At 47.3% G+C, this 23839-nt stretch overlaps 1 protein-coding gene across 20 annotated transcripts in view; it reads left to right on the forward strand.

Annotated features, from left to right (window-relative positions):
• LOC118513057 (protein alan shepard) overlaps positions 1–23839 on the forward strand; it is a 191341-nt gene that overhangs the window by 110638 nt on the left and 56864 nt on the right. For all 20 annotated transcript variants that reach the window (XM_036058388.1, XM_036058385.1, XM_036058389.1 and 17 more), the window contains one exon: positions 8885–9109. In XM_036058388.1, coding sequence (XP_035914281.1) covers positions 8885–9109 — 225 coding nt within the window. The remainder of the gene's footprint in view (positions 1–8884; positions 9110–23839) is intronic.

A 23839-nucleotide genomic window follows, 5' to 3' on the forward strand; every position in this document is an offset into this window, starting at 1 on the left:
ACCCAAAACCCATTAGTAATACATTAATTTACACTCAAGCTCTCTCCCCATCACACACGTACAACGGTTCGAGGTTTAATTTTTATTCTCCGTTTTCCGCTCAAATTTTTATTTTCGGTTTAACTCATTCTCATTCAATGAAATGATAAAAAGTTTCACCAAACCATCTCTGTATGGGGCGGGGCACATACATACAAGTCTGCCACTAATTGGACTGCGGCAGTAAGAAAGACAAAAAAAGCTGGGAAAAAATGCAGCAGCAACAGTAACAACATTCAATAAAAATTTATTTCAAATGAAAACCATAAAAGTTAATTATTATGTTCTTGATAAGCAACCAAGTCCGTTGTGCGGGGCATTGGTGCACGAGCGAGCTTTGTGAGAGTGCCCTGTAGCGCCCTTTTGGCGGGCCTGACATCATCGAAAGGGGGGTCGAATCCACCGTAAAACGATTCACCGCTATGAACGCAGCGAGGCTAGACAGTGCTCTCTTTCACATCAAATGGTTCGGGGGCCAAATATCGCTGAACCTTTGCGTGGAAAGCATCAACTACCGCTGAGTGAGCACTGCACAGTGTTTGAAGTTAATGCATGAGATCATCCAACACGAAGTCTCGATACGTTGTGTTTTCCCATTGGTTTGGATGCACTAGAAAGCGTCATCTTCCATGCTCCCCAAACAGCCAAATGCCACCGTCAAGTTTCTTTCCTTCTCGTTTCGCCCCAAAATCGCTTTATCTATCATTTTCATCTACTCGCCAAGTCTCTGCTAATTCGATGCCTGATCTGATCTGAGATTTCTCCTTTCTTTGGGTGCACGAGAAAATCGGGATGGTTATCAATTTTCTTTTTTTTTTTTTTGTTTCGTGAAAATCCATTTTGCACTGAAACCCGGTAATTTTATTCTTCTCCAATGCCGAACAAAAGCCTAACAATCCACGTCCCAAGACATGGCGTGCAATAAAGGGGTTAGCTGCTGTTGTTAGAGGGTGTTCGTTCGGCTCCACGATCATGGGCGTTGAAAATGTTGATGTGCTTCTCTGGTGAGAGCCGGTTACCAAAAAAAAAAAAAAAAGGGAAGCGATTTTCGGGTTCGGGCTTTTCCGGGAGCCGATGAGACAGGCGAAAATTAGCATTCGATTTAGTGCGGGCGGGCAAAGAAATTTGTAGTGGAGCACAATTACGCCGACGCTATCGATCGATCGGGATTCAATTTGCAATATTCGGGGGTATTTTTATGTTGCGGAACATGCTTCTCACGAGCGTTTCGAGGATTTGCATAAAAGCGATCTTACATTTTGAATACGGCTGGAGGTCGGTAATTATTCGAGTGTCCCGGAGAGGACTTCAATTTAATGGTGATCGGGACTTACGGGTATCAATAACATTTATTTTAATTAAATAGAGGGTTACTGAAGGGTTTAACCTTTCTTGCGTTTTATTATGATTAGACAGAATAATCGTCCGAGTTCGATGAGCTGTTAAGAATTTAATATTGTGGACTTGAAGTTGCAGGAGGTTCCTCCAACATCTGTCATCAGCTCAGCCAATTTTTATCAATATTTTCTCTCAAAATTCCTTACCAATTCTTCAAATGAGGATGAGGATAATTCAGGGATAGTGCAAAAACATCCTACAAAACAAGCGCATAATTAAATGCTGCCACGTCTCTTCTGGGTAGAAATCGTCTCGTTCCAATCCTTCCAATATCGAACTCAATTGCGATTCACACTGGTGTCTCCCACCAGTGGCTCTACTCGATGAAGCATGCAAAAAATGCATTCCACAGGAACGAATCCCCTTCCTCCCGAGCAGAGGGTGCAAAGCGTCAAGATTGCGATAATCAACCTACAATTAACATATTTCTCGAGACTCGAGACTCGCGGTTCGTTTCCGAAAGAACGTGCCCTCGTACCTCGTAGCTGACACCCCAACCGGCGTCTACGATGGCATCTATTTTGTATTCGTATCGCGAAATGCAGTTCGTCCGCAGTACGTCCGCCCCGCGTCCCCATTGAATGCAATCCCCCCCCCCCTCCCGTCCCTGCTCTCAACGGTACCGTAGCGAGGTTAAATTAATCGCACAGATCTCCCCCCCCCCCCCCCCTAACGCTCCAACTCTTCTTCGTCATCCAATTTATACTCGATATTTATCCGTGCTTTCTTCGTTCTCTCGCTCTCTCTCTCTATGGTTCATCTTTTTCTTCATTACGTCATTCACTCCGGCCTCTGGTGGAGTTTCATCATGAGCCCGGGCCTCTGCAATCCTGGCCTGGGCCCGGTGGTATCGAGCTGCTGCTGGCCCGGGTCTGCACGAATACTTATAAGCCCCTTACGGCGCTCGCGGAAGAATGTGCGCCGCATCTTCCGGTGTTTCTTCTTAACCGGGGCGTACTGGAATGTACGGGTTCGGAATCTAACTCTCGCGTTTCCTTTCGTGCATGAGGGGAGGAAAGGGCATTGAAAGGGGCGATGCAGCACGAAGAACCGATGCGCGGTTTATCGTTTTGTGGTGGGCGGAGCGCGCTATGAACGGAATTTGAACTTTGGACCAGTTGTGCGATTTTCTCTTGCAGACACCACCTGGGAAAATCGGGGAGGGAGGGTATGGGAAAAATGCGCGGTGGAAAATAGCTGCGCCAATGCAATTCGGAGGATACAAGTTTCGCTATAAGACGACGCCCGCGGCATCGCCAATGTTGGCGGTCAAATGGTCAAAGTGGAATTTCCAAAAGAGATTAAGCAGAAACGTGACTCGCCGTCAGGCTTCAGGAAGGCCATCTGGCGGCCATAGAATTGTAACGTAAAATCAACAGTCCTACGGGGTGGGAAGAAGAAGCAAAAGCAAAACACACACACACCGGGACAAGAAGAACAGGACGCTCTAGCAGACTGCCCTCCACCACCGAGAGACGGATTACCGGATAAAGCTGTTAAGGATTTCTTTTGACTTTTGGCGCCCCTTTGGCTGATGGGAAAATAAAATAAAACACTTCCAAACCTTCTCCACGCGAAGGTCCTTGGTTTCAGCCTCGTATCGTTTGCTTGCACGCGGGAGCAAGCAAGTACTTCTGGTAGCTGTGTTTGGTGTTGATCTTTGCCATTCCAGTTCACTGCGCTCCTCCGCTTGAAGTCGAAAGCATTGGTCCTGGCGCGAAACGCGTCCGTATCGAGGCGGTGATGAGGTGTAGGTAGAGGATGTCGATTAAAGTGACGCTTTTTCACTTTTTAATTCCTATTACGATTGTTGAATTCAATTTGCCTCTCCCTCTGTGCTGAGGTCCCATGATCAAAAGCCCAGCCGAGGCACGTGGACGTGTCCCGAAGTTTTTTTGTTGTTACTGCTTTGGAATATTGGCAGCAGTGACTTCTTACAGAACGATGCTGTTTATTAGTCGATCGATATGAAGAAACGATTTCACTTGCTTTGAAGATGTACAAACGCAAATCGAAGTCAAGTTTCGCAATATTTACCTGCCAGCAATATCAATTTCCAGGGTCTCGGACAAAGTTCGTAGTTCGTGGCGGGAGGCTCTTTAAAGCACCAACCACCTCTCCAGCTTATCAGAACAGCAATCCTAATGCCAATTATTTTATAGTGACCCATTATGTGTGTAGGCCTTATTGAATAATTCCTCTTAAACCCTTGTTACGATTAAAATTGTGCTCTCCATATGGCTACGGGGATGGAAGAAAATTTAAATTTTATCTTTGTCAGCTGTGAGCATGATGTCTTCAGGACTCTCTCTCTCTCTCTCTCTCTCTCTCTCGCTCTCTCCCAGCGGATGATATAATTTAATCGAACCAATCAAACCGGACCCGCTCGAGGCGCATCACCGTAATCAACTCTCTACCGGTCTCCGAGCGTAGAGCGTGTTAGCCAACAATCAAGCGTCTTCACTCTTTCCATTTGGGCTGGCAAACCCATCCGCTCGAAACAGGGCACCAGATAATGACATGAGCCTAACCTAGCTAGAGCCTAGCTGCGTGCAAGGACTTTAATGACGTCTTTGCCTTCGACAGGGGAGCCATCCTTTTCTTCTACGGATCTTTTGATTTTGCCACGAACGAACCAATGATGTGCTCTGCGGATGCGGAGACGAGAGTTAATAATCTAGGGATTAAATTCGTTCAATGAAATTAATATTACCCGATCGCACGCTGCTGTGTGTCCTCGGTTAGCCGAGTCCTTCTTCGTTCGAGCAGCTCCACTTCAAGTGTCACTCCAGGCGGGAGCAGTTCGGAAAGGGAGCTCCAATCCGGAGAACGGGGCAGGGAATTATGATTTGAAACGATTTCCAAGCAACCAAAGTTCTCCGGACTTAATTTTTCGCCCCTTTTTTCCCTCAACTTCACCCAGCTCAAGGATCAATATTGAAGTGTGCCTGCCAATTGCCATTCGGGCAGCATTAGTCAAAACCTTTTGCTGGCAATGGTTCGATGGTGGATTAAATCTCTTTCGCCATTTCGCCAGCAGCGGGAAGCAAAAAAAAGGGCGAAAAAGAAAAGGGAGAACACACAGAAATATGAGGGCCACCGCATATCACCACCGTGCGCCCACTTCAATCGCGCACAGTAAATCACGTTCAATTTCTCGCCCTTTATTGTTGCCAAATGAACTTTGAGTTTCATCGGAAACCTTGCTCGGTTTGGAAAATGCGAGCTGAGGTTTTTTTTGCTTCGTTACCTTCTCTTCCATTAATTTTCCTTGTTTTTTTTTGTTCCTTCAACCCAAAAGCGCGACCTTGCTCCTGTTCGTGAAGAGCTACTTCCCGTTTTTGCCACCAGAGACCGCTAGGCACGACCCGGCCTCTAGACGGAATATGATTGCGGGAAAAAAGGAATAAAATGGTGGCGAATTTTTTTTTTTCTTCGGTTTCCCATATTTGCCCCTTGTCTCATTCCATGTCGGTGGGCTATTTTCTCTGCCACCGGAAAATGGGAAACCAATGGAGCGCTATTGATGGCCGGTGGTTCCGAATGAGATTCGCGCAAGAAAAGCTCCTTTGTTCGGTTAAACACTTTATTAGCGATGCTGGGTTTGTTATGAGTGCGTCCTGCATCAATTTTTTTTTCATCCTCCCACAGCTGGCGCCAACAACCTTGGTTATTGAGGAAAATATCCGGTTGTGGAAAAAAAAATCCCTTTTAACCAACCCATCACGCAAACAAAAAAAATGAATAAAACAAGAACGAGCCAGCAGCGGAGCGATGGAGAGGCATATTTCCAGTCGATGAAGTGGAGTGCTTGTTTGATTAATTGTGCAGAATGTTGTTGGCAGATTTTGCCAATTCACCGCCCACCGTTCCCCCACCATTCACGCTTTTCCGATGTTGGCAAAATGGTGTGAAACAGGCAGTAAACTTCGTGGAGCTAAAAACAAAACAAGCAAAAAAAGCACCCGCACGGAGCAAAATTGCGCTACGGGTACGGATACCTAAAAGCGTCGTCGGGACCGGGAAGCTGCTGGTGCTAGAAATGAAACCAATTGCGACAAATCGGAGGCGAAACGAATTGGGGCAGGCAGCAAAAACGCGCACGGCACATTTCTTTGGCCAGCGAGCAGCGCTTTCAAGGAGCGGGAATGAATGCTTCAATTAAAACCACGCCATCTCGCCACCATTTTTCCATCACCACGACCAGCAGCAATCATGAGGACGGTGCTGGGTGGCTGTTGGGCATTGCCAGGAACACGCGTTTGCTCTGTAGGAAGTAGTAGTGTCTGAGCAGAGCGGGCACCGCTAACCCAGAAAGAAAGCGCCCGACCGGCCTGGGAATGATTAAGGCCTGTAACGATCCGGCAACAACAAAGTAATTTTCATTTGTGCGCTTTTCCGCACATTTTGTGTGTGTGTTTGTGCGTGTGTTTTTCGTTTCTCGAATGGGATGGAATCGAATTGTCCGTGAAAATTCCTGCCAATTATTGCTGTTCAACCAGCAAGCTCAAATCGTCCAAACCGGGAAGGGGCTGTTCTATGAATGGGGAAGATGTCGGGAGACAAAACATGCTCAAACCAACGACGACGAATGTTTGCTTGTACTTTTCGGAACGCTCTTGAGTTGAGGTGTCATGGGTGAGACGCTCTATTCGGTATGAAATAGTTCAACAAGTAACAACATATTAATTGTTCTTACACTAATTTAAACGTCCATCAACATATCCCGTATCATCAGAAGCTCTAAAAAGCTTCAACTAGTGTGTATTACTAACAGCTGCCCCATAGCATCATGCCAGGATAATCGGTTTGTACATCGAAGGATTATAGTTCGAAGCTCATATTCATTGGGAGCAAAAGTAGTTTTGAAAGCTTTTCTTCGGCCAAGATAAGCTTTATCCACGATAAATAATCGTTCTTCAATGCTTTATCCTTCTTCGTCTGATCTAATCGCTTAAGCCCTAAGGAACTATAAACACAAGAAGGGCCCTTTACTAACTTACACTTACCTGGGCAAAGCTTGTCACACTCTTGCCGTGAAAACTCTCGCCATCAGCTGTTGGAGGAGGAGGAGGCACCTTATTTTAAATAAAACACACGTTAATGGAGCATGTAACTTTACTCCGTGAAGGGTAACATTTATTCTCGTGCAAAATTTATGCACTTACGACACTAGTTAGTTGTGCATCTTCATGCATTACACTTACAGTGTCACCACAAAACTTCCGACTCCTCGCTTTTTTTTGTGTTTTGTTTTCACGGACTCAACTTTTCGACTTTCGAGCATTGGTTGCTGTTGCGGTGAACCTTGGAGTTTGGTAAGTTACGCTCAAAGTGGATGGGTGCGTGAGTGTGTGTGCTATCGACCCCAGAGCAGTCGTTAGAACTTACAAACTTACCCGAGGGAGAGGGAGAGGCAAACAGTTCCGCAACATCGTGGAGTTGGGACGAAAACTTTTCGCTATTGCATGCTTATTTGAATGAGCCGATAAAGTTAATTGTACACAATGGTTTAAAGAAGTTCTGGCAGAAATAGTTTTATATGTGCGTTTAGGTGCTGCTAAATTGTCGCTTTTTTGTGTTGTGGGAATGTAAATAGAAGACAGTAAGAGGTTTGTCTGCAGAACCGGGTAAATGGTTTCATTGACCAAGCAGTGACCCATCCCAGTTTGAACTGTTTGAACACTTGAAGACCATGGACGAATCTGCCCGGGTTCATAGATATTTGAAGCACTGATCACACAATGTCGGTTCCTGGAATCGGGATGCATTCCGCACATGTGCTGTGATGTTTGCCCTTTTCAGAATTGTCGTAACACGTCCGTGCACTTCAATTTGGCACAGGAAATGAGAAAATCTGCATAACCGTGCTTTCCAGCATGGTCAACCTCTTTACCCCAGCAGTGACCGAACAAATAAGAACGGGTACACCGTTTGATGTGTGTGTCTCGGTCGTCGTCGTCGTCGTCTGTGGTGTTTTGCATGGACAACCGAAACAACAAAAAATAAATAAAACGATAAGACAACGGATGCATTCGGTCCGCCATTCGGTCGGAAGCTTGCCGCCGCCGGCAAGTCAAAGTTGCTTCAAGTTCAATAATGGATGCATGGTCGTCCTCATCGGACGCTGCTACCATTGTCGTGAACCGCTAGGACATAAGTTTGTAGCGCTACCGGCTCGCTAGCTCCGAAGTCGATTCCAGCACTCCGCCACTGCATCGGAACCTCACAAACAAGCTAAAGAGCCAACGTACAAGACGAAGTACACTTTTTAGCGTAAGTTTTTTGTTTTGGAAGTTTTGTTCCTCGCAAAGATTCCGCAACAACCCAAAACCGTGTGCGGTCACCGGTCCTGGAATGGGGGTTATACCGTCCAGCAGTACCGCGGATGTGCGGTACCATTATTCATTTAGCTGGCTCAGAAACCGTACGGCGCGAAGCCAATACCACCCAGACATTCACACACATATTAGAAAGCCACGACGCTAGGCAGGGTCCCTGTGGCATCTTCCGGTACCTCCCTGGACTCCGGAGTGCAGGACTCGCCGCAAGTTTGTGCCATTGTGCACGGAACACACAAAACCGGGTGGGGGGTAATAAATTTTCTATCCCCACTGGCAGGGTTTAGGAATTTTGGTTTGCAGTAGCCGAACGTCGTATGCAACCGAAGGTACGTGCAAGTAGCGTTCCATCCTGTTGTAGCGTGTGCTTGGCGATACCCAAGGATATTAGGTCCGGTGTGTGTGTGTTTGTCCGCATATAGAACGGGGTAAAGCAAATGTGACTACCCGACCGTGGTACCATCCGGTCGCTTATCTTTGCGCAAAAAAAAAGCCTCCGGACGGTTGGAACTCCTTCAAAACTAACCCCCGGTGAAGTGATACCGAATGGATTTCCTATTATTCCCACCAAGGGAGGGGGGAAGGTTTTCCTACAGCCGGATCAGTAAAGATCATAAAAATGCTTCCTTCTTTTTGTGCCGTCACTGGCAAAGGTTGTTGGCAAAGTTTCACTAAGTGGGTCGTAAATGCGTCAACGAGACGAGCTAGTTTAGCTAGTGGATACGCTGCTCGTCCGAAAGCAAGTTCGGAGTCACCCGTGAGTTCATCCAATTTTGGAGATACGCTACTCGAAGTGAATATTTACGATCTAATAGGAAAAGCAAACAATATTTGACTTCTGCTACTACGTACATGCGAGATAAGTGAGTTACAGGCTGTAAGGCTTCAATTATTCAACATCAGTTTTGTTCAACAGACTAGAAAGCGCAACTAAGTAGAGATCTAAAATTTTACCAAACGAGTTTAATGTTCGTCGTAACTATAATGCAATGTCCTTTAGCTCTATAAATTAAGTTAATTTCTCAACAGCCCCTCGCTCGAACATCTTCCAGCTCGAGTGAATCACCCGTTCGCTAATAGAATCTCTGTCCGCTTGTCCTTTGCAGGGAAGTACTACAGCAGCGCCTCGTAGCGCCTATCCTGGAGCACCACCGCCTGCACCGGCCACACTAAAGGGTGCCCAGCGACCCGCTATGACTAGTCCGGCCAGCGGCATTCCCGGTGCACAGTACAGAGGCACTGCCTGGACGCAGGGTTACGCCCCAACACAACCAACCTACCGATACACTGCGCCGCAGACCTATGCATATACACCACACACGACGACCCAGGTAAGTCTCAGTCTCGGTAGTTTACCAATAAAAAAAAAGGTTAACACAACTGCAGCGAAATGCGCTAACCGACCCCGTGAATGTGTGTCCCTGTCCGTTGATCAATGGCCTAGCGCATTCATGCTTATCGGGGTTGCGGTCGTAGTTGTATACCCCCGTTTATACCCACCAACCTGTGTGATATATTTTCTCACGGGAGACACTCTCGGGGAACGGCCTTCTAGTCCGCCACTTTTTTCCCGGTCCAGTGTTTTGGGTCGTTATTTACAACCGGGAATCTGTTGACTCGATGTAACCGAGCGAGCAGTCCCGCGTGCGAGTACGATTACACGCGAATTAGATTCCGGGATCGAAAGGACCTCTCCAGTGTATCGCACAGAACCGCTCTGCGGTGGGTCGGATAATACGGTTCGTTTGCGTTCTTTTTGCCTTGTGGATGTTTTCCTCGGTTGTTCGGAAAAAGATTTGGGATTACATCGTGGGATACGGGGTTGCCATCGGGGTTGTATTACATCCCTTAATCGTATCCAAAAGCCGCTCTCCAGGTAGAGGAGTTAGATTAAGCTGCTAGCGAAGGTGTATACACGGGGACCCCCTGCCGGTTGTTCCGTGAGTGTAATTTCTACAACTCTGGACCAATCAGGTGGATATTGTAGGGCAGAGAGAGCACGAAAGAAAACATAAATTGATGGCTTTAATCTGCTACACGTTAGGCATTTTATATGCGCACTTGAGCCGTAGCTCTGTCGAGTGTCCCTGCTGGTAGTTGCAGTCACCTCGTGGAATTTAAGAATTAATTTCGCTCTGGGCAGATTTCGTAAGAATTTTCACTCGCTCTGGGCATATTGAGATATTGAGGCCAAAAGGGAGGATTTTGAGTTCAAAATCCCACGACCACACCCTTTGGCCAGTATTACTGATGCCCAAATAAGAGAATTAAATTCACTCACAATGCTTGCTTGGTAGATTTTCTGGAATCGTTCGGATCCAAGCAACGTGCCATTTGCTGACAGACTTCATGAAAACCGCTTCTGTTTCGTTTCCTATGCTTCTCATCAAACATCAGCGCCGTCACGAATCGGGCAGGCAAGAGCCAACGACGTCCGACATCTCAAACCTACCCATCCCGAGCAGTCAAGGGCCCTCGCCGATGGATGGGAAGTGCGAAAATTTAGTTTTACTTCTATTGCATTATTTTAACTCCATTACGCCGTGTCCCGACACTTTCCAATCGGCCTTGAAACGTCCGAGACACTACATCCTCAACGGGATGACACGTGTCGGTTGACTGATGAACGGCTTCTTCCACGTCCTTCCGTCTCCGGGCCAGCAGTGGGTTGGGAATGTATGATGATGTACCCCTTCGCAGATCCGCTCATCAGAACCAGTGGAGCCGGGTGGAGATTCGTGGCGTGAAACCTAGTTTACATTTAGTACCGACCGGGTGAGGTCGGCTTATTGTGTGTGTGTGTGTGACGGGGACGCGTCACATCAACGGTGGCAGAGCCTCTTTATCATTCATGTCACAGCAAACGGCTCGGCAGGGCCAAGTCCGCCGTATACAGCGATGACGAAAGTTATGCGCTGTAAAATAGGATGAAAACATTCAAAGTAGGTCGGTCGGGGGCCGTGTCATCCACTTCTGGCCGGGTGATGAGTTCTCGCTGGTGTGGCTCGGTACGCGATATCTCTGGTGAGCCTTTTATCTATCCCATTTAGCGCCGGCGACAGGGAATTCAATTTTCTTCGGCCCGGATGTCGTCCTGCGTGCTGCGAGGACTTCCCTGTTCTTTTTTTTTTGCTGTTGTTGCGACACGTTTTCTCGCTACTTTTGTTTTTCGGCTAGAGCGAGTCGGTTCGGTGACAGTGTAAGCCTGTCATATGGTACGCATCTTTCAGCTGTCAACCGCGCGTTGCTCGACAGCCTTACAGCTAGCAGCGAACAGAGGAAGACCCAACCCAATAACTCGATCTGACACTCGATTACAATACGACCCAGGTCGGCTGAATTCGTTGCCTTACTTCTGAGGAAAATTGTCGAAGCAGTCGTGTCGAAGACGTGCGTTGCGCGCTATTATAGGCTTTCGCCGGGTACGTCTAAAATGGGGGGAGAATGAAACACACACTACAAACGGATGGACGACTTCGATTTGGACATCCTTCTTCCTTTTTTTTGGGGGCTAGGGTTTAAGCTTGTTGAACAACTTTTCCCCCGTTCGTGAGGGTTTGCAGTTGGTGGTTAGCTGTTCGGAGCTAGAAGAGGCTAATTTGGAGCAGGAGGACGGAAGCTGGTCTTCGGCCGTGGCAAAAGAAAACTGAAACGCACACACACCCCAAGAAAGAAGCGAAATCAAATGAAAGGCAGGAGAAGAGTAGTAGAGTGAGAGTAGTCGTGCTTTTTATTAGATTTGCTACTATCGTACGGTGAAGAAATTTGATGAAAAGCGAAAGCGTGACGAGTGCAAAAACTTTTTTTTCCTACAAGAGAAATTGAGTTTACTTGCCGAAAAAGAACTCTTCTAAGCACTCCAGCAACGTACTTGGCTAGTTTGGGCCTCTTCGCCTGTTGAAGGATAATCGTCGATAACGCGAAGGTTTCGATGTGCTGGCATCCATTTGAAGGACCGTAAAAAGCATCACTAGAACAGTGACGTTAACTGCGCAGGAGAGAAAAAGAGAGAGATGATACGGCTGGCTAGTGCAGTTGAGCTCATCTTGAGGACATGAGGCTTATTCTGGCAAATAAAAATGGATTCCTGGAACAGGAACTTGCACGGTGCATTTTTCTTATCGCCTTAGCCTTCACACGACATTGGCTAATTCAGGCGAATCCTTTGAGACCACGATAAGTGTGCGTGTGTGTGTTACTGCTCTTCTGGAACCATCAGGAAATGTGAAATTCTATTTAAAAGTAGTAGTTTGGAAAAGGAAATCGCAGACTGGCGGCGGGGCGTAAAACATGCGAATGAAAGCAGAGTGACATGGCGAAACTATTTAACGAAGTTGCACACTCCTTGCAGAAGAAGAAGTGTCAGCCGCGCCTGAATGTGAGACGCACAAGACGAGGGCGAAGGGTGTGTGTTTTTTGAGACTCAGGCTCAGGCTGACAGGGGAAAAACTTTCTCCGGACGGTAGGTGAGGTTTAGGGTGAGCGGATGATGGAAGCACGGGACGCAACTCCACCACACCCGACGCCTTACGAAAAAAGACTGATTAGTTCGGAAGTGAAGACGACACTCGATTAAAGTTTTCATCCTTTTTCCTTGCTTTCCACTGTTAGCATTACCTTTGCAGGACTTCTTTTTTTCCATGAGGTAATGGAAGTTTTCTTTTCATCCCGGTTTCACGAGAAGCGCAAAGTTTTCGTTTGGGCGAAAGCAAAAAAAACCCAAATATCTCGCTCTCAGTTTTTATCCTACTCAAAAGAATCTTCACTCACCCCACAACACTCCAAACGGTATGTGTGACACCTTGAGTTGGGTTTCGCAACTTGTTTGTTTTGTTCGGTGGCGGGTCTTGGGGGTGTTCTGGAGTTCCGTGATTGGCGCGATCGGAACGGATGAAAGTGAGCCCCGCTGAAGTACAACTATTTGCGAATTGCGAATGTCGCTCGTTTGCCAAGACTTGGGACAAAGAAATGTTATTAAACACAGAGCCCCATAATGCTTATCGCTGTAAGACGACACGTTGGAAAGGTCTTTTCTTTTTTTGCCGTTAAAACTTTTCTTCGATTTTGACGTGAAATGGGCAATTTTGCGTCCGATTTTTCCAATTGTAATCGTATCCTGCCGCGGCATCATCGAACACGTTCGTCCAATTCGATGGACTTTTTCGAGATGCTCATAAAACCGAACGTGATCGTTTCACTCATTTCATCGAACAAATTGCACCCCTTAACTGGAGAAAAATTCGTCGAATACTTTAGCGCTCTCCTAGTGAAGAAGGCAACAAAAACACGCCCGAAAAATAAATACAGACACTTATTGCGTGGTTTGTAGCTGAGGACACTTTTTGAATATCCTGGCACTGCTTGCTCCCTTCGACGAACGCCCAACTAATGCCTCAAGTGTTGTCATTTGGACATGTGGGACACACCTTCCTCCCCGGTAAGGACACAGTCAAGAAGATAAGCGCCCCGGTAGGATGAGAGATACGTTCGATACGATCCTTTTCCTTCTTAGGACACTAATCCGCTTTTCTCACCTCACCAGGGATTCCGGGGATACGTAAGTCTGGGTGCGTGCGCTAGTGCTATATCCGGCAAACCGCCAACCCGTGAAGCCCATTACCAAATGTGATATCCGAAATCCATTCATCGGGTTCACTTCCACTGATGGGTTTCCTTCTCGGATGTGTCCTACGCCGAATGGCGTAGAACTTCGGCGCTGCTGGAGTACATCTAACGAGCTCTTCTCCCGTCCGGCTCCGGGTGGTTCCCGGAGTGGGTGGAGCGTGATTAGGATATGACCAAAACTTTATGACCAATCAATAGATAAGCCACTCAACGAAACAAACACCATCCGAGCAACCCCGGATAATTCGTTGAAACGACCCTGTACCCCCCCCCCCCCCCCCCTCCCCGACCTATCTCCTGGATGCCTTCGGCGGAGCATCAGGATTATCGGAAATGTCGTCGTACCGCGTATCATCGGGCAGGGATTAATGCGGTGCATGTGTGCGGTTTTATGTCACCGGGATCACAGGAACTATGTTGATGTTGATGATGGCTACCGAACAGCGCTGCTAGCTCACTCGCTCGTAGCTTTTCTATTACCCCGGACACCTTCACACACGCGGCCGTTGATAATTGATTCCACGGCTCATTCCGGCCAGTAATGGGAACTCTGGTGGAGCAGTTTTTCCACTGAACAATTATGATTAAGCATGCGGATTTACGGTGGATTCACGGTGGTGCGGTTTACCGTACCGTCGTTGGAGTGACTTTGTCCGGGAAGGTAGTATCATGTAATGGAGCAAGTTGGGGTCGGATTTAATAAAGGATAACATCCTGCCATTAATATCTTAGCGGTTTCGTCCACACCCGCCTATAGGACAGTTTTCGGATCGATTTCTTAAGCTTAAACGGTTGAGCTTGAACAAAAATATTGATTTGATGGTTATGTGTAGGAAGAGTTCGGTATTGATTCTCTCTATGTGATATCTGCACCGTTTTACCAAGACTCTTTACCGTACAAAAAATGTCTGAAGTTCAGTGGATTTCAATAGTCGTTAAAATGTCACAGACCAACGTGAAGTCATTTCTTGCGCCGTTTCTCGTATTGTATCTCCTCCAAAACTATTGCCGGGAACAGAAGATTTTTCTCCCATGCCCGAAACCTTTCGGCCAACACTTCTCCACAAATGCACGTGAAAATGGGAAAGAAATTCTCATGTGCACATCTTAACTTCTAATGAAAACTAAGTGCATCCCTATAATTTCCTATTCCGCATCCGATGCACGTCTAGTGGAGCGGTCCCCATTTTGCCAGGCTGTCGGTAACCGACCATTATCGAGAAAGTTACGGACCAGCCGGCAGACGGAAGACTGCTCGTGATCGTGACGACAACGGCCAACGAGAAAAGGTCTACTGCTTCCGTTCGGACTGTTTGAAAGGTTTCCACACGGACTGCTGCATCTCTCGAAAAAAGTCTATCCAGTTAAAATGGCCTCCCTTACGCTTGCTCTGGCGAGAGGTAAAACAAAGATTAATCCAACGGGGTGTGGTTAGCGCAAAGCAAGCAAGAGCGAGAGAAAACAAGGAAACTTTACAACTTTGCCTGCTGGTGGTGGTGTACGATTTTGACCTCTTCTCGAAACGCGAACACGACCAATGTCAGTCGGCGCTGTACAGCTTCCTGGACGTATAAGAAAAGCAGAAAGGGGAAAAATGTCTGCCAAAGTGCAGGCTACTAGCAATGGTCAGTGATGGAGCAGATGTGTTGGTTGGTGGCGTGCAGCAGTACTTTGATTTTTGTCGTACGTTAAGAAGAGATGCAAGGGGCAACAAGAAAGAAAAAAAACCGCCAAGGAAATTGAAACTAGAAATCTGCTTCATTCTATCTATCCCTTCGTGGAAAGCCCACAAGCGACGAGGCGAAAGTTTTTGCCGAAGAAAGCCAGTAAGTTCACCGAACAGGAGAATCAAAGTTGAGGGGTTTTGCTTTTATTCCTCCTGTTGCCTCTTTGGGTGGTTCAACTTTGGGCCACGCAATTATTCTATTTCCTGGTGTTAAAGATCAGCAAGAATTATCCGTTGTAAGCACGTCTGTGAAGAAGGTCCGTTGTGGTTATCTTTGGATCGGAGTCTTGTTAAGCTTCTTATTCCTTTTCTGAAAATTTTAATCTATTTCTTTCTTAAGAATTTCGGCTGTGATTCTTTAAATTAAATAACTAAAAAAGCTCTCTTGAAAGAGCCAATATTTGTTCTTCGGTGGGACCTTTATTACATTGTTTATTATGAGCCATTGAAGTACAAAATAACTTGTATTCGATTTTTTTAAATATAAGGGTCTTGGCCGTTTAAAAGCACTTTAAACGAGTTTTAATCTGTAACAAAAAGAAGGAAAAGAAATCTCCTATAACCATTCACCTGCATTTGATACCGGCGGCCATCATCTCACTAACAGCTTAAAAGAACATTTATCTCAAACTGTGGTTGAAGAACCCGTCCTGCTGTCGGATTTCATAATAAAAATGACCGAAAGATGGATCACGTTGCTGCTGCGAAGGGTTCTGTTTTTCTTTCCGGAAGATTTCCCATCACTTTACTTCCCAACGGTCCCCGGCAACTTGCCGGCCGCGCCTCTGTCCCATCATCCTTGCTTCTCGGGATGTATCTCTTTTACTACATGCGAAACGGTCATCTAACCGAGCGATGGTCAATATAGTAACGTTTTCTCTCCCGTGCCTGAACCTGTCCTTCCTGTAACCTGAACACAGACTCGTCTGTTTAGATCGAGCACCGACCAGGAAGGCGGACTGTGAAAGGTTTTCATTTAAGCGTTCTTCGTCTCAGCTTCGTCCGCACGTGTGGCCACCGTTAGCATCTTCCGGGACCACCCGGCCGGTTTTAAGTATCAATATAGCTGTAGTGTTCCCGGTGCAAACACAAACTTTCCCATCCGGCCGCGGGGAAGGAATTGGAAGGACGCATCATCTCTTTCCTGGGTAGCCGCTGAACCTTTAAACCACAATATATTGCTTCGGATCGTTCTTTCTTTTTAATGTTTTTTTCCCGCCCAGTGTTTTTTTGTTGCTGCTACCAAGCGCTTCTCCTGTGTATTTGGAGGAAATTTTCTTGTGGTTTTCGCTTTGCCGGATCAGCAACACTGGAAACATTCCGGCAAGATTCCGAGAGGTACCTTTTTTTTTTTCTTTAAACTCGTACGTACGTCCACTTGGGTGGACACGGGAGGATCAAAAATAACTCCGGACAAGCGAACGATGGACGCAAAAGGATCGGTTTCTGAGCGGGAGGTTTTTTTTTACTTTTGTTCGGTAAGAAAAGTAAGCAAGTGGCTTTTCACGTAGCTGATGGCATATGGGTTTGTTAGCGGTTGTGTGTGTGTGTGTTTTCCCGGGACGAGAATCTTCAGCGAAGGTTTTACGGTTGAAGAAAAGGGATTTTGATTAATCCCGTACGGTCCGAGAAATAGGATTCTATAGCTAATTCATCATTCGTGTCCGACATCAGTTTATGCTGCTCGCTCACACACATACACACACACACACATGTTGGGATGTTTTCTTTTCAACTTTCTGCTATCTCTTCCTATCACCAGGATTCGGGGGTTTTCTTGTGGAAAACTTGTAATATTCAATCTTGGAAGGAATAGCTTTCAAGTTCCAGGTCGGAGTTGGTCTGTCTGTTGAGCTGATTTCTGTCAATGTCGATAAATACTGGCAGGCAAATAGGACACCGTTCGAAATGTTCATCTCTGTAAGTGTCCTAATGTTTGCTTATCAATCTCAAGAGCCTGGCGCTGTCGATGCTTTTGATATTAACGAGCTCCGGTTATGGAGTGGAACATTTGATCAGAACCAATTTATATCCTCTTCATTAGTGTAGTGCTTCAAGAAAGTCTGCCAAGGCTCTGCCCTCCACAGGGCACCGTGTCTCGAGGCATTTGAAGTTGAATGGAAAACTAATATGTACATATTGGATTCATTTTTTACCGGTACTGTCTAGTGTGTGATCCATTCCGACGTCCGGCAACAGTTATCTGTTTCCGATTCCTTGGTGAGTTTCTGAACTTCTAGCTTATTACACCGCTGTCCGAAGAATGCTCAGGACTTGTTCAGAAAACTTCTCCCGAAATTCAAACAAAATTCGGAATACTAAAAGACTACTTTAAAATTCCATAAATGATATTACTTCAGGTGTCAACACACCAGGAACATGTTGTACATCAGGGACATTAAGCGTCCTCCGCCTCAAGTCAACAGGGACGTTCCGGCCCGTCCAAAATAGAAAATTTTGAAACTTTCTATGCAGGAAACGATGCTAAACAGTGAATCCAACCTTGCCCGGGATCCGGAACCCGGATAACCTGTCCGAATGCAAATGTCCACAACTGAGCCGAAAAACATCCCTTAAGAACATCCTACCTCAGGATGTATCTGTTCACCACCAATTTTGTGGGGTAGTTTACATATCACGCAGTGCTTCTACCGGTCGGCCGTTTGCCTTGGACGATGCCTGTGTATACTACCGGGAGATACACTAACACAAAACACATCGTCCCTTTGGGATACAGGGGGCACACGCTCTTGTTGTTCCACCTTTGCTAACGGCTTTTTTATTTGGCCGTTGGATTTGTTTTTCTCACACTCATAAAACCCCGCCCGAATAATGTTCACAGGCAAAAAACAAATGATGATGATGCTGTGGTTAACTTAGTATTGTGTACCTATCACTGTTGTTTTTTTTTTCTTGTGTCGGTTGGTCTTCGAATCTCTCCCGTATCTGCCGAGATACGATCCATACGATCCTTTCCTCTTTTGGAGTGTGTTTGTATGGGATCCTTTTGCCAAAACCACTAGTAATGTGTATGGAAATTTTGGTTTTTCTTCTTGCTTTTCTGTGTGTGCCTCATTCCCCCCCTTTCGACCGCCCTGGTGATGCTGCACACATCATTGGTAGAGGTTTATTTAAAATCGATTCCGAATGGAGACGCCTGGTGCTTCACGGGTTTAGTGCAGATTTGTGTGGTTAGATTTGCATTGGTTCGTGCTATCTTACCTTCCACGAAAAAAGGATTTTACACCGTGTGTGTGCGTGTAAAGAAAAGAATAACAATAACTAAACCAACCTTCTGAATTCGCTTAATCATTGTAGTCTGTTGTTGGGCGGTGGTTTTTATCCCTCTCTTTTGGGAGTACAACAGCGAGCAAAAGCGAGCACAAAGTGAACAAACTACACAGGGAAAAATGTATGTTTGTACTAGATGTTTTCTTTCTTCCCTATCTGTTTTTTTTTCTTCTCCAAAACGCGTGTGAGCTTCCACTTTATTTGAAAGCAGTTAGGACATTCGAAAGGACACGGCATCCAAACGGGGGATGCCTTCCCGGAGGGGATTCACAATTTACATGTTGTTGAATTGAGCCCTAATGCTCGTCGCCGTCCGGAACACGGCGAACGACTGCCGCCAAAAAGCGGCAAACGATTGGGCCGTAAAAATTTGCTGCCACACATTCAGTTGATTTTTATCGCTTTTTGCCGTGCGCCATGGCAGCGCTATGGGCGCTCTTACCGATTGCATTCAGGTAAAGGTTGGCGAGGTGTGCTTATTTTTACATGAATTACATTTTTTTCTAGTTGGGTTGGAAGCTTAGAGGCTAAAAACTACATTCATAAGAGATCCATTTTAAAATAAATAGATAAAATATATTTTTAATCCCTTTAAAATTTTGCTTCTTCCCGAAATATAGAAGCAAAATTGCGACACAACCACAAATTGATATTGTTTTTCGCAGCTTCACTCATGTCTAACGTTTTGGCGTAAAGATCGCCTCGAATAAAATACGACGTGACCAGAGACATCTTTTCGCCTAATTTTATCTTACTTCCGGCCACCTTTTCCTTCACGGAACCTTTGTAGAAGGAGCAGGAACGAAAGAAAAAAGCAAGAGGCGAATCTTCTCGCACGAAGGTTCATATATCTAAATATATTGTGTATGAATACTGTTCGAGATTTAACGCGCCTAAAGTTAGACCGCCCGCATTACACCGGGGTTGTTTAAACACGAGTCGCGCCATCTATGGTGCGATTAGGGAACCATAAAGAACCTGAATGTAATTTACTAAACATCGCTAGTACAGCACGGCTGCTTCGAGCGACTATGTGAAAATAAAATGCGATTCAGGGGAGACTGAGACAAACGGCAAAGAGCTTAGGAATTGAAATTTATTTCGCATCCCAAGGTAGTCCAGCTAAAGAATCCTCTGAAGGTCCTTGACGGGCAACCAACATTGGACACTCTCTAGCGCTCTCCGACCCCACCTTGAGCTCGAGCTACATCTTCCTTCTCCTTCCCTTCTGGTGTTGGCCTGTTCGGCATTGTCCAACGGTCTTCATCATTCCCTTCCACTCCTGGTGTGTGACCTGTTCGGCATTGTCCAACGGTCTTCATCATTCCCTTCCACTCCTGGTGTGTGACCAGTTCGGCATTGTCCAACGGTTCTCACCATTCCTTTCCCCCCTTGGCACGAGGCCTGCTTGGTTTCACCATCAACTCGTGCCATTCCTTCCCCAGCAGTGGATCTGTTCGGCAGGGTCCAACGGTCGCTGCTGATTCTCTCCCGGTACCGGTCCACCACCACCAAAGGCCGTATTGTCTATCCTTTTCCTTCCCCCTCCCGGAGTAGGCCGTACCCTACATTTTGGTCCTTCGAACCGGATCAACGCGAGTGCCAGTTCGCGAATCGCCGCGTCTCAGTCCGCGATCGAGCGTTGATCACAGTAAACGCGGTGTTCAGTGTGCAGTGAACAGCCGGTCTACACGGACCAATCGGACGGATTGGGTCCACATCGGTGAGCAGCGAGCGAGGAAAGCTCCAACGCCAGTCCTCCAGTTGCCGCCATCTTGTGAGCAGATCGGTGCTTCGTCCAGCGAGGGAGCTACAAACGCCAACCCTCCAGGCGTCACCATCGTCATCGAGAGAGCAATCGGACGGATTCGCTCTACAGCGGTGCGCAGAGAGCGAGGGAAGCTCCAACGCCAACCCTCCAGCTGCCGCCATCTTCATCCAGCACCAACTGCAAGTTGTGCGCAGATCGGTGCTCGTCGAGCGAGGGAAGCTACACACGCCAACCCTCCAGGCGTCACCATCTTCATCGAGGGAACGATCCGAGGGATCAGTTCCACAACGGTGCTCGTCCAGCGAGGGAGCTACAAACACCAACCCTCCAGGCGTCACCATCTTCAACGACGGACCAATCGGACAGATTGGGTCCACATCGGTGCGCAGAGAGCGAGGGAAGTTACATCGCCAACCCTCCAGCTGTCGCCATCTTCATCCAGCACCACCATTGTCATCGAAGGAACTATCCGACGAATTAGTTCCACAGCGGCGCTCATCCAGCGAGGGGTTACAACCGTCAGCCCACTAGGTGGAGCCGCACTGCAAGCAGTTTCCGAATTCGTCATCGGTGTTTGTGCATCAGTGTGTATTTTCGTCATCAGTGCTAGTGCAGTGAAACGTCATGCCAGTGACACGTGCGTCGACAAAGGACATGGACACCGTGGAGTTATCTGGAGCAGAAACTGCAGTAATGCAGCAACCAGAAGTGTCCATGCAAGTGCAAGTGTTGCGCATCAAGTTGAAGGTCGTGCATAAAAGGCTGATCAACATGCAGACCGATCCAACACTTGCACAAGTGCAATCCAAAATGCTGGAAGAGCTGAAGGCTGAACAACATACACTGCTGAATCAACTCATCGAGCAGCTACCGTATGATTTGGACAAGGACATCGCTGAGGACGAAGTGTTCCAGGCCGAATATTTGGTGAAAGCGGCATCTCTTCAGAGCATGGACGTCAAGCCTCCGCCGGTGGCAGCACAACTCGTAATGCCGCAACACCGTCTCCACATCCCGATGCCTACGTTCGACGGTAGCTACGAACAGTGGCCAAAGTTCAAGGCTATGTTCCAGGACATCATGAGCCGAGCCAATGAGTCTGATGCTGTGAAACTTCATCATTTGAACAAGGCGTTGACAGGAAAGGCTGCCGGCATAATCAACGCCTCAATGATGAACAGCAACAACTTCGAGAGTGTATGGGAGATCTTAGTCCAGCGGTTCGAGAACCCCCGGTTGATCGTCGACAAACACATCGCCGGGTTGTTACACCTCAAGGCGCTACCCCGAGAGTCTGCAAAGGATCTTCGTCACCTTGCCGAGACTTGTAAGGCGCATGTTGACGGTCTCATCTTCATGGAGAAGCCCATCGACGGAACCAGCAACCTCATCATCACCCACATTCTGTCATCGTGCCTAGATGCGGAAACTCGGAAGTTGTGGGAACGCTCGTTAAAGCATGGAGAGTTTCCTGAGCTGTACAAAACTCTTGAGTTCATCACTCGGCAGACGGAAGTGTTGGAAAGCTGTGCAACGAAGGAGCCTCAACAACGACAACCGTCGGGAAAACCAGCGAGCACCAAGGCATTTGTGTCATCGACTCCGAACCCTCCGCAGCTCTGTTGCGCTTTGTGTAAGCAGCAACATCCATTACACAAGTGCCCCACGTTGTTAATACTGACGACTACGGATAAGATCGAGAAGCTGAAAACATTGAACCGCTGCTTCAACTGTTTTGGTACCGGACATGCAGTTTCTAAATGTCCCTCACCATGGTCGTGTCGTCACTGCAAGGGCAGGCATCACACGTTGATTCATGTGGAGAACTCACGTGTAACACCTGGTCCATCACCTGTTACTGGAAGACAATCTACAACCGCTACGACAACATTAACCACAGTTGTGTCATCCACTGTGTTGCTTTCGACGGCAATGCTCAACATCACCGACAGCGCAGGAGTCACCCATCCGGCACGTGTTCTTCTGGACAGCGGAGCACAATCCAGCTTCATCACTGGCAGGCTAGCCCAATTCCTATGTTTACCACGCAAATTGGTAAACATTCCCTTGTCAGGGATTGGTGGCAGCGCAGGATCGAACGTGCGATACACCGTGACTACTACCATTCATTCCCGATGCTCCAGTTACAATGCAACGGTGGAAATGTTAGTGCTTCCCAAACTGACGGTGGAAATGCCACGACAGTACATCAACATCAGCCACTGGAGTATTCCTGAAGCATGTGTTCTGGCTGACCCGTCGTTCAACAACCCAGCGCCTATCGACCTGATACTGGGAGCATCACTCTTCTACGAGATCCTGAGGACCGGACGGCTATCGTTGGGTGACAACATGCCAACGCTCCAAGAAACCGAATTTGGTTGGGTTGTCAGCGGAAACACCATCATCGAGGAACCATTGTCATCTTCAATGTGTGCAGTCGTCACGCACACCAACGAGCTGGACTCTTTGATGAAGAGATTCTTCGAACTAGAAGAGGTGAGCGGCACACCAAGCTGGAGCAACGAAGAACGTGCGTGTGAGGAGCATTATACAGCGACAACTACCACAGACATCAACGGTCGATACGTGGTTCGACTTCCCCGGAAAGCCGAAATGATCGGCAAACTTGGGGACTCAAAGACCAGCGCACTAAGAAGGTTCTTAGCAATAGAACGACGACTTCAAAGAGAACCGGAAACTCAACAAGCCTATGTTGATTTCATGAACGAGTACCTTCGCTTAGGTCATATGAGCAAGGTGGCAGCTACATCGATGGACGCTGAGACGTTCTATCTACCTCATCATCCGGTCTTCAAAGCCGACAGCACCACTACCAAGTGCCGTGTCGTCTTTGACGCATCGAGCAAATCATCAACGGGAGTATCATTGAATGATACGTTAATGGTCGGGCCGACCATTCAACAGGATGCTACCTCCATTTTGATGCGGTTCCGTACAAGGGCTGTTGCCCTCACAGCAGACGTGGCTAAAATGTACCGGCAGGTTTTGGTACATCCCACCGATCGATCCCTGCAACGCATCCTGTGGCGGAATTCACCAAACGAGCCCATCGAGGAGTATGAGCTCAACACCGTGACGTATGGGACAGCATCTGCACCGTTCCTGGCAGTACGATCATTACAACAAACGGTAGAAGATCATGGGAAGGAATATCCGGCTGCAGCTGCGCGATCCTGTGACTTCTACGTGGATGATTTCGTGTCTGGAAGTGATTCGCCGGCAGAGGCTGAATCCCTACAAGTACAAACGGCAGAATTGTACGCGAAGACGGGGTTCGAGCTACGAAAATGGGCTTCCAACAAGCCATCCGTGCTACAGCATGTGGACCAACAGCAGTTAGCAGCCACTCCATCTGCTGAATCGGGAGCCGAAGGAGTTCTGGCAACTCTTGGTTTAGTTTGGGACTCATCTTCCGACAACATGAGTTTCAAAATCAACGCGCCCTACGTTATTGGGCCAATAACGAAGCGGAAGGTCCTTTCTTGCATCGCCAGGATCTACGATCCTTTGGGAATTGTTGACCCAGTGAAAGCCATGGCGAAGCAATTCCTCCAACGTATCTGGACTCTTCAGACGGACCAGCAACATCCCTGGGGATGGGACGACGAACTACCGCATCACCTT

This window comes from Anopheles stephensi, chromosome 3, assembly GCF_013141755.1.
Source record: "Anopheles stephensi strain Indian chromosome 3, UCI_ANSTEP_V1.0, whole genome shotgun sequence".
In the NCBI taxonomy this organism is placed as follows: Eukaryota; Metazoa; Arthropoda; class Insecta; order Diptera; family Culicidae; genus Anopheles; species Anopheles stephensi.